General features: G+C 37.8%; 1 protein-coding gene across 2 annotated transcripts in view; it reads right to left on the bottom strand.

The window, feature by feature from the left end:
• The window catches only part of WDR26 (WD repeat domain 26), a 33,415-nt gene that overhangs the window by 6,026 nt on the left and 15,719 nt on the right, over window positions 1–11,670 (bottom strand). For both annotated transcript variants that reach the window (XM_069800057.1, XM_009925012.2), the window contains 7 exons: window positions 11,205–11,343; window positions 6,934–7,074; window positions 5,462–5,581; window positions 4,559–4,704; window positions 3,957–4,035; window positions 3,194–3,323; window positions 254–439 (listed from right to left, as the gene is read on the bottom strand). In XM_069800057.1, the coding sequence (XP_069656158.1) occupies window positions 254–439; window positions 3,194–3,323; window positions 3,957–4,035; window positions 4,559–4,704; window positions 5,462–5,581; window positions 6,934–7,074; window positions 11,205–11,343 (941 nt within the window). The remainder of the gene's footprint in view (window positions 1–253; window positions 440–3,193; window positions 3,324–3,956; window positions 4,036–4,558; window positions 4,705–5,461; window positions 5,582–6,933; window positions 7,075–11,204; window positions 11,344–11,670) is intronic.

The following is an 11,670-nucleotide window of genomic DNA, read 5'->3' as shown; positions in this document are numbered from 1 at the left end:
CAGAAATTTGAATATCATTTTGGATATACCAGTTGTTTCCTTTTTATTCACAAACATAAATAACTTAGATAAAAATCAACAGCCATGCATAAAAACCCAGTAACTTCTTTTTTAGTAAAACGAGTTATTCTAACCCAAGAGTTAAAAGCATTTTTCTATCCTATTTATGGTAAAGTAAATCCACCAAACCAACTGCCTCTGATGTAAGCTTTTAGTAATTGGAAAACAGACACACACACGCTCTGTTTTTTACCTTCAATATCCTGGTTGTCTACGAAAGGCGCTGGTCCCCATATTCTAACAGTGCCATCATCAGATGCGCTGGCCATCATGGATGGAATCTGCGGGTTCCAGCTCACACAATTAACAGTACGCGTGTGCCCTGTCAGCTCCGCAATTGGCAGCTCACTACGCTTGTGCCAAATATATACTTTGTGATCTAAATAAAATATGCGTTAAAAAAACATAGTGAGAAACAGTGCTCTGCACAGACCGATTTGTCATATCAAACAGCACTTTCACGCAAGCTCTCAGCAACTAAAAAACCCATTAATGTTGTCAAACCCATGTCTAAAACCCATGTCTGTTGAATGTGCAATAGCACTAACAAAATTTTTCTTCTAAAAGTGATCAAAAGGATATGGGTAAAGCTCTTGCAAGTCTACTAAGCTTGGTTTTTGAAGAAAAACGTTTGACTACAATGCAAAGAAGCCAATACATGGCTAAAGAGAAAAACCAAGCTGGTCTTAAAGTAAAGATACAGAGTTGTAATCTTACTCAAAATGAAGTCTTGCAGATTTTTTTTTCCCCTCCAACAATTGTATTTACAGATTAGTATATGCATTATGAAGTCATGAGTACTAAGAATATTTAAAACTACCACCTGTTGATGAGTACTAGATAAGATCACAACTCTGCAGTTTATGAAATACATCTTGATACTAAAGATGTAAAACATTCCAGTGAAAGTGCAAGCAGAGCAAATGGGAGAGGGCAACGAAGGTTAATGTCTCAAATTGTGAGCTATTACTGTCTTTAGCAACAATTAATTCTTGTGCGGTATTTAAAGATATGAATTTGTACATATTAAAGTAGATGCAATAAACAATGCTACATATCTTACTTTGTGATAGAAAGCTTTTAATTACTTCTAGCAACATGCTAGAAATAGAATAGTGAACTGCTCAGATACTCCACTGCAATTTTTAAAGAAGTGTTCCTGCTTTATAACCAACCATATTTAAGAATAAATTACTAAAGGTGTTTGTTTCCCCCCACCCTGCCCCTGCCAACTGTAGACTAGCAGCCTTTAACAAGCCTGTAGATTGTCCTCTGGAATATTCCAAAGACATTCCTAGAAACAGAGCTATACAAACTGAACAAGTATTTATTACTAGTATTACACAAAAGCCTAGTATTTAGGTCTAATATATCAAATGAAAGTATTTTAATCTATTTGAAAGGTTTTAGTGTAGATGTCATTCTGAAGGCTTAGCAAACAAACCAATCTTCCTCTATTCCTCTTCCCAGCCCCTCACAAAACAAACTCGCTCTCTGACCTACCTGCTAGAATAGCATCATGGAACCATGTGATAACTGAATTGTCTTCTGTTGAATCAGATCATTTGAGTGTACCACCTTTATATATACTTGTATTGATGCAAATGTTATGGTTGTGTTTACATTCCACTTACGATTTCAAGAGACTACATATCCACGCTATTCATCAAACAACACAATTCACTCTCTGCTTAAACACCGGACATGCAAGCCTCTGCTGTCTGGGAGAATCAAAGCCTAAACACAAACCAGTATTTTGGTGCTTGTCAGAATGCCTGTATTTTGTTTTGGAAAAAACAAGTTAGCTAGATAAAGGCAGCAGTCAATTTCCCTCTCAGAAAGAGACCTCCATTTTCTTCTTACTGATGCATTTGAAAAAAGCCTATCTAGCTGACAACATACTTTAAGAGGTTGTGACAACATAATCAATCTATTACTTTTTTTAAAAAAGGCTTTGACAATGTGATGTTATTTGTTTTGTTTGCTTGTTTTTTTAAAATACATAGACCTTCTCAGTAACCACATTTGCAACAATCCAGCGCAGAGAGGCAACAGCTTCAGACAGGCCAAATCTATTAAATAGAGTGCCATCAGTTTCAACCACTGCTCAGTAATTTTTAGGCAATGAAGATAGCAAAGAATAAATAAAAACAGGGGAAAAAAAAGGACTGGTGGACTGTAGTATGTACACCTACACATGCACATCAGCATGGCTCAACACAAATACTGAACTTTCAGATACTTGGGTTTCAAACCAAGGACCTTGTTCAACCATGAGAAGAGGTTCACACTGGATTGGAGAACTGGAGGTGCTGTCCTTCAGTCATATTCCATTGGGTCTGGTCAGAGGGTGAAATTTGGTTTCATTTTAGACATATTTGGTAATTTCCAGAAAAGGACAGTAATAAGTGTCCTGGCCAACCTTATTTCCTAACAGCTGTGAGTTACATAGTACTAACAGTGATTGCTTACACATACCAAGTGTAATTCTTAGCCCTGCATAGGCTTGAATCTTAAGTGACTTCCACAGGAGGTGACAGCATTACATCAGTGACAAAACTGAACGAATTCAAGACATAAACCATTAACTAATTTCTATTCTTGCCACAGACAGTTGAATAAAAACATACCACAAAGCCTTTGATCACCAAGAAACCCTACCAGGGTATGTCAACAACTGCTTAATTTGAGACTACTCCGTCCTAATTCAGATGATGACTCTACTGAAATTAAAATAAAACTAACCACACCTATATCCTCAACAGGCAAATGAAGCTGTTACTCCCCAGAAGTATTTTTGATTCAAAACATAAGCCTAAGTATCATACCACAAAAAGAAAAAGCCTTAAGAACACCCCACCCACTTCTAATTAAAACTGTGCAGATGCTTTTGCTTTAGAGGAGCAACACAAAAGAGACATTAATGCTTTCTACTACTACCATCCTCTCAAAAGATCCTTTCCGCTGGCATACAATTATTTCTTGAAGTATGCCACAATCTCAGTGCTCCTCAAACTTATTTAATGAACCAGTTGCTTGCTTTTATAGATTACAATTGCTAACAACATTATAAAAGTAAGGTATAGGAAGGATACAGTGTTCCAGCTTTCTGCACAATGGGGAATGATGTTACCTTCGCTGCCACTTGCAATGAAATCTTCATTATGACCTCCAAAACACGAGTGAATTGTGTAAAATCCTTGTGTAACACCTTGATACTTTCTCACTAAAACTCTGTCTTGTAAGTCCCATAAGTGAACTCCCTGGGAATAAGAAGTATAAAGAATGTTATTTTATCATGAAACATAATTCATTGCATTGAAAAAAGCCTATCTAGCTGACAACATACTTTAAGAGGTTGTTTGAAATTCATTCTTTTGAAACACCAAAAAAAAAATTAAACATGGTGAAAGTACAATACCTCAGCCAACTTCAGTACTGTTACTAGATTAAGACACTAAAAGATACACCAGATTTCTAGATTAAATTTCCAGTTTGTGGTCCCTTCCATTCTGAAAGCTCCTATTCTTACCCAAGTTTCCAAAAGTAGAATAAATAAAACCTAATTCTCACACCCCCGGACATGTCAGCCTCCCACAATTCTTGCTGTACCTGGCTTCTCAATGCAATAGCCAGATATTAACATTTAATAGTACACGTTTCAAAGTATGAAACTCTTGACTATAAATCAGTCAAAAAAATCGGTCTCAAGAATAAGATTGCCTTCTTGTCAGAGAAGGCCATGCTATATTTATGAATATTACGTCCTTCTTATTACATGAAATACAACTGGTTACTATCAAACATTCCAATGCACATCAAAATATTTAAATGCAGGTAGCAGTTGCAAGCAGATTTATTTGCATTTGCATTTCCATTTATCATCACGAACTCACCTGAGTTGCTACATTTAACAAAGCTAAACGGCCATTTTTTGAAATAGTAAATGACATAATAGGGTGATCTTCTTGTACTCTGAAATTATAAGACACATCAGTGTTAAGAGTATGCTTAAACAATGATGCAACACCAAAACAAAAAGCATGCACTGTCTCTGCAATATTATCAGGGAGAGACAGTTATGAATTGTAAGTTAGGTATGTCTCCATATGTCAATACAAGCCAGGTCTGCAATAGTTTGCTTGTACTTATGACAAATGCCAAGACCAAAAGGGACTTCAGACCTCAAATCCAGCTCCTAACTTCAAGGCAGGACCTACTAAAATAAGCCAGGAATTGAGAAAATGGCAACTCTTGATGACAGAAATGTCAAAACATCCACCAGAAACATACTCCAATGCTTCGGAAGTTATTTCTAATACTTAATCTAATGCTTTTTGCTGCAACTGGAACTCACTAATTCTTGTCCCATGTTATTCTCCTTTTAATACTGAGAGCATTTTAATAACTTGTTTCCTATCCTGCCCCACAAACCCTTCCTCAATCTTCTTCTGACACTAAGAACCAGGAATTAAAAACCAAAGGAAGAGGTAGTTACATGTTCCTGTCCGTAAGATCCTCAAAGTTATAACCCCGAATTCGCTGGTGTGTGTCTGATGCTAGAACAGTTTTCCCATCACTCAAGCACCAAAGGCATTGTACTCTCACTCCTTCCCAGGAGTCAAGGAGATTACCATCTAAATCCTGATGAGGAGAAAAAAAAAAATTGAACTGTTAGTCTCAGACTTCTGAGGAGTGTGACATAAGTATCTTTTTCACCTTCTATTCAGACAATTGCTACAGAAAGCAATCTTACCCTGTAAAATAGAGACTTAATGAACTAGGACTTGATTGTCGTAACTGAGGGCTTTTGTAGGTATCTGTCCTGGAGAGCTGAGAATCCCTTTCATCACTTATTTTCTCACACGTGATGTGCAATCTATGTCACATCACAGAGCTCACCTTTGCAGTGAGTGAGGCTTGCATACTGCACTATTATTCTGGGCACCAATTCAGCTGACAAATAATCAAGAGTAGGGTGAGACTGTGGACCACCACCCAAAATCAACACCAGTCAAGTAATGAGGGTTTCAAATTTCTGTTTAAACTAAGCAAAGACAGCATGCTGAAACTATGAAAGACACAGTCAAAACTCTATGGAATACACAATATTTGTGGACAAAGCCACTGTTGTTTATTAGTGTATTTTCTAGAGCAGCTAAGAAAAAAATTCCCAGCCCACAGATCCTCCTTTAGGCAGGCAAAAGATGCTTGAACCCTTCTAACTGCTACATACGGAAGTGTTGCTGAAATACTAGCATTAACGTATTGGTTCTTTGAATTACAAAGGATCGGAAGTTTTAGTGTATGTACACGTGAAAAAACATGAAACTCAGATTTGACCATGACAAAACTTCCATTTCTTGCTTTGTTTTCAATGGGATAGATCCAAAGAACTTACACACTGATAGAACTGTCCACGCTGACCTCCCGTTACAAAACGCTTCCCATCAGGATTCCAGGCCACGCTTGTTAAACTGTCTTCATGAGATTGGCTCATCTTTGTCCTCAGCTCCCCAGTCTGGAAAATAAACAAAAGCAGCAAGGCCTTAAACCAGAACCCTTTCCCAAAAAGGCATCGATAATTTTATCAGACATAGTGTTTGGAAGTACATATATTTCAACATATTTATTAAAAAGCAACCAAACCTACGAATAATGCAATAAAAAGGCAGAACTATTTCAGCATCTACAGTGACCCTGGACTTGATTTGGGACAATTTCTTTTGTCCCTCAAATCAAGAGGGATGGACTAGTTAGTGCATCAGACAACTGGAAGATTATGAGTAAAGAAAAGAATTAAAAGAAGTTGGAAGAATACATAAGAGAGAAAGAAGCAACATGAAATGAAAAAAGCCAAACATGGAAAGCCAGGAGGAGACTACAAGAAAATAGAGATGATAAATACATTTCAGCAAAAAGTTGGGAGTATCAGAGCATTTACAACTTTTTCCTCCCTGAGCTGGAGCTCTCCATGCCAAAATTCAGCCTTCATCCCCAGCTTATAATGCTACTGTTTCACAAGACAGAGTGCAAATGAGTGGCTTACCACTGTCAAAACAGTAAGGGCTTCTCTCCATCCTGTTGTGCCAGCTCTAGTGCTCTTCACTGAGCCAATTTAGTCAATTAAACAGAAGAAAAGTTCCTTCTTTTCACCCTTGGAATACGTTTTTGTTTTAGGAAACTAAATTAGTTCAGAGTCCAAGGCAGCCCAAGAAAGACTATACAAGCCACAACTGAGGCAGGGGAAGCTTTTATATCAACTCAAGTGCCCATAAAAATCAACAGCAGAAAAGGATTTTCAAGTTCATGGAGGAAATGGAAAAATGCCCTAGTGTCTGACTGAAAGATGAAGTTCTGAAATCATAAACTTAAGCCTCTGTGTTTCTTCCACTAATATCACTGGGAGGGTTACACAAAGTAAAAACAGCTTGTATCTTTTGCTACTTGTTAAAACCTTCAATGAGCAATTGCTCCCTTTAGATGATAATTCTGTCCTGTTTCTCTTGATTAATTTACTGTTCTTCTCTTCAGTAGCTCTCTAAGGTCCTGTGGATTTACACCATCCCTTCTCAGCAATGATCAGTAACCAGATACACTAGAATTGCTACACAGTCCCACACAGTTAGAACTCTTATTTCAGTTCTGTACAAACTGAGTACAGAATTTGTGGGCTGCCATAGTCATTTTTTCAAATTGTGGAGGGCGGGGGGGCAGGGAGGAGATCAGCGTCTTCTTTACACTCACACCTTGACACCTTTGCACAGCAAGTTTGTAGAAATTACTTCTTTCACACCAACGTATTTAGATATTGAAACAAAAGCAGTATGCTGACCACAAAGTTTTATTTTTTACTCTTTAGTCACCACTTACTTGTACATTCCAGAGCCAAAGCTCAGAACAATCATCTGGGCCACAGGCAACAAGATAGTTGTCATCTGGACTCCAAGCAATATAAGAGACACCATACGCATGACCTTCTAACGTCTTAAGTAGTTTTAGCTGGTGAGTATCCTGAAACAAGAGAGGTTCTGTTGAGACAATGCAAATGAACTCCTACTAGATTTCACATATACACTGTGTCCAAGTACAGCATGGCAAGTTTGCTTTATGCAACTTGGCACCTGCCTTTTACAAGAGGTACGAATAGGTTCTTACTGGAAAAGCAGTTGCTACTTTATAGAGTAAGACCATAAAATGAAAGCTTCTAAGTTTCAATGTGCAAAAGAAGAACACTTGTAGGTATTTTTGTTCTAACCTTCCGTGGTTCTGAATGTAGAACTCACAAAATACTGTTGCATACAGAGTTGTACATTACATTATGCTTGGTTTAGTATAGAAGATTTTCTGTAGTGTCAAATCTCTCTACGTATACTGGAATACAAAAGTACCATTATCCATATTTTACAGAATTAAGTTACTTTCTTAAAAGTAAAGACATGCTGGAAGCCTGTTATGGTTAAACAGAGAACCAAAACCTTCATGTATGCTGAGAAAGGAAAACCTCCAAGTGCCAATGTTTTTATAAACTTGAGTGCATCTTGTGTGTGCTGCTCAAGAAAGAAGTTTTACAGAAAGATATTTTTAAAAGCTTCCTTGAGAGGTGTTCTTATTTCAGAAGTGTTGCTTACAGCAAGCTGTTGCATCTTTTCTGCCAGATTTAGTGAATGAAGCATACTTCACTCATGCAGAGTATCTTGTATCTGCTACAACTGTTCTACTGCTGCCTTGTCAGAGGAACTTGACTTTCAAGCAGCTTATCAAAATAAATAGTACAGCTAGATACTGTGAAACAACCATACACTGGCTTCCTAAGTACAGAAACATGCTTCAATACAGTATTAGCACTGACTCTTGACAACAACATGGATATACAGAAAGTAGAACCAAGCTTGTTAAACTGTTGACAATTTTTGTGAAGCCTCTTGGAAAAGGGCAAGTGGATTTTCCTCCCTCCCTTCCCTCCCCCTTTTTCCACCCTGCTGCATGAGGAATGTTTATACCTCCTACTTCTCTTCAAAGAGTGACTCATTTGAAAACCTAGCTTGATTTCTCAAATTGTCCCTTCTCCTTTTGTTTTATTGTTAATCAGCAGAGCACCTCTTGATTCTAAACAGAAAGAACATGGTCAACAGAAGAAAAGAGAGACACAAAGGACTGTTTCCTGGGATCAGCTGTGAGGGATTTGGTGACTCTCAGCCAGCCTGCAGCTTTGTTGGTTCTGCTGGCTAGAACAACTAAATTCCTCAAAAGCAAGTGGGCCAAGAATAACCTTCAAAACACAGAGAAAGAAAGAGGGGCAAATGAATGGACCTCCCTCAAGGCCCCTTTTCCATTCTAATTATTATTCCTGCTCTGCATTAGACACTACTGTGTCTGTAGCTAAACTGATCTGCAAGGAAACCGAGTCATGTCTGACATCATCTTGCATCCTGGAGCTTGCCTGCAACTGATAGATTTCTTTTTACATCAGGATTAAAGTAGCCTGCCACTCCTGCATCACCTTTGAGACTCATGAGGAGCAAGGTACATAGGATATTCCTCTTCTAATGACAGGGCTTTGTGGCTTTTTCTATCTCTCATGCTGCTCTCATTTCTCTCCAAACACAGCAAAACTGCTACACCATGTTTTGCTCTAAAACAGCAGTCAATGGTATTTCAGGAAATGTCCCCAAATTTAGTCAATCTGCTTCCCACCCACCACCACAAGAAATCTCAGCACTTCTATCCCTTACATATAGCTTCCCAGATTTTTGTTATGTAGAAGAAACAACTATTCAGGTATCAACTTAAGTCTGCAGTAATTGAGCTCCTTGGCTGAAAAGCCAAAAACCTGTCAACAGTTTTTAGAAAGTACAGAAAAAAAAGAAGGCTTCTGTGAGGAACAAAAAGGACTGCTCGACCAAAGATGATGCATACCAGTCAAGGCGATACCTCTACTGTGCTTAATCTTTGTGCACTAGAGATTCTGCCACACTTAGTAACAGTCTAATAATGCATTTCACACACACACCCCTAGTTCACCCAAGACATTATTTAATGCTGCTGAGTCCACTTAAGAACTTTGAAATGAACAAATGAAACTGAAAACAGAAGCATGGGTTAAGACAGCTTAGACATGTAGCTGGGTCTTAAAAAAGAAATAAGAAATTCATGGTATGAACTGAAGAAAACACACAGAAGCAGCATCATTACACTTCAAGAGGGGTGATGAAGAAAAGAAAGGGAGAAATTAAGGATTCTTACACAAATGAAGTGTGTGTGGAAGAAGAAACACAGTTCATTTAAAACAGTGTTCTCCCATCACTTGCCCAGACAGTTGGACTTATGTTTCCCTATAGTTTATCCATACAGATTAGAATAATTCTAAATACCCAAAGCCTTGAAAACCTGATTAAACTTATGGTTCAAAAGACATTGTCAACTGCTGCAGGAAATGCAAGAAACATGCTCTGGCAAATATGAAAGTGAACCATTTCAGTTATGTGGCCTAATGTTATTTAGGCATCCACCTCCTTGAAAGGGTTTCAATTTTTTTTTTTTTTAAAGTACTTAAATACAGAAGATAAAACTCTACAAAGCTGCTTTCCCACTAACTATTTATTAGAGATTTTGTTCCTTTAGCCACCCTTGGCCAAAAGGGTTAGCCTAAAACACTCACAAAACATTTATTTGGCTTGATTAACCAGGTATTAGCTAACAATTCACTATAAAATGTGCTAATCAAGATGTCGAGTATTAAAAACCGATCAATATAAAAGAAAGATGTGCCTCTACAATCAAGTGACAAATCACCAGCAAAAACATTTGATCCTTAATTTACTCAGAATTACTCTGTTAAAAAAAAAAACCAAACACACAAAACAAAATACAGATAATTTTCTGACTAACAGAAGTCATCTTATGCTGCTATGCATCTCTTGGCCCATAGCACACTGGCTCCAGTTACAAACAAACCAGAACAGTTCTATGCCTGAAAAAACCCATAGCACTTGCTGTTAGTTCAAGGGCCATATAGCAACTATGCACATGGAGCAGGGTTTTAAGTTCTCCCATCTTCTTAACAGCCTAAAGGACTCAAATTATATGGCTTCCTAACCTGTAGTTGAAGAAAAGGATTAAGTTCAGCTCTCAAATCCTACTGAAAGCCAGTATGGAACTGCAAAAACCTTTCATATTCCACTTAGCATACCAGTTTGCAGCTGTGTGGTTAAAAGACTGTAAGAATCTTATTTCTGATAGTGTTTTACAAGCATTAACAACTTCAAATATTGTATGCATATGTTCAAATTTATTCACAGTTTTCAGTTGTTATGAACTATACGGACATACTTTCATATCACTTCTACAAGTCAATGAAAACAGTCTTAGATTCACCGCTCAATCTTTTTATTTACATAAGAATAGATATGGGTAGGAAAGATAAATCTTGTAGCTGTAGGATATTTCATATAAGAGAAACAGTGCCATACATCAGTATCAAAACCTAAAACCGCAGTCTGTAAGAAAATGGATGGGTATACTTCCGTGTGTCAGTGGATTCTGACAAGTGTTTAAATCTTCATCTCAAGCCAAGGCAAATCTTACAACAGCAAATAGCATGAAGTGGTATACTGATACAACTTCAGTTTAGCACATACCATTTTATTACTCAGAAATAAAGTACTAAATGGTGAAGTGGACAGAGTATTTAAATCCAAGTGTACTAGTAGCAACAAGGTAACAGAAAGGGGTTAGTCACACACATGGATCAGAAATACTCTAAGTGATTTAGAAGAAAGGTTCCTCACTGCCATGCTCCTTCCACTCTCACCCAATGCTTTGCAAGGCCTTCAAGCTGAGAAGCTCCCCTGGAGGGCACCAGCAGGCTCTACCCCATGGTACTGGTTTGGGGCACAAAAAGTTCCTGCCCCAAGCAGCCAACAGTTCAAGCCTTATGCTTGGGCATCAGGTTTTCAAGTGTCCTCCTTCACTAACTTACACTGACTGTGATCTTCAGTCGTTTACATCCCAGAGAAATACCCTAGTCAGCAGGCTACAGTGCATGTTAGCCTGTCCTACAAAAATCAAACCATACTAGCAAGAAAAAGCAGAGAGGGAAGGGAAAGACAAGTCATACACATTTTAACACATTGCACACTTACTGGATCAACCTGCCATATAATAACAGTTGTGTCCTTAGATCCTGTTGCTAGTTTAGTGCCGTCATTGGAGAATTTACAGAACCACACTTCATTACAGTGCTCCGTTAGTATCTGCTGTGTATAGCATGGGAACTGTTTCCTGGGAAAAGAAAGGGATGTATTCGCAGATTAATAAGAAAGTGGTAAGATTTTTTTTTTAAAATCAAGCTAGTAAAAACTAAACCAAACTTATTTAAATGCAAGACCAGACAACTTAGAAAATTCCTCTATTAACAGCTGCTTCAAATAAGTACAGAATGATGTGCCTTATCTGGTAAAAAGCTCACACCACCAAGTGATTATAACTAATCATAAGAACACAGAACTATTCTTATGCCACTCTTTCCACACAATTTGTTATGCTTTCATATAACTTGGAATAAAACTGTCCTCATTCGGAGTTTAACAGCTTATTACTATACGCTTC

The sequence above is a fragment of the Haliaeetus albicilla genome, chromosome 13 (genome assembly GCF_947461875.1).
Source record: "Haliaeetus albicilla chromosome 13, bHalAlb1.1, whole genome shotgun sequence".
In the NCBI taxonomy this organism is placed as follows: Eukaryota; Metazoa; Chordata; class Aves; order Accipitriformes; family Accipitridae; genus Haliaeetus; species Haliaeetus albicilla.
This window is presented reverse-complemented; position numbering and strand designations above follow the sequence as displayed.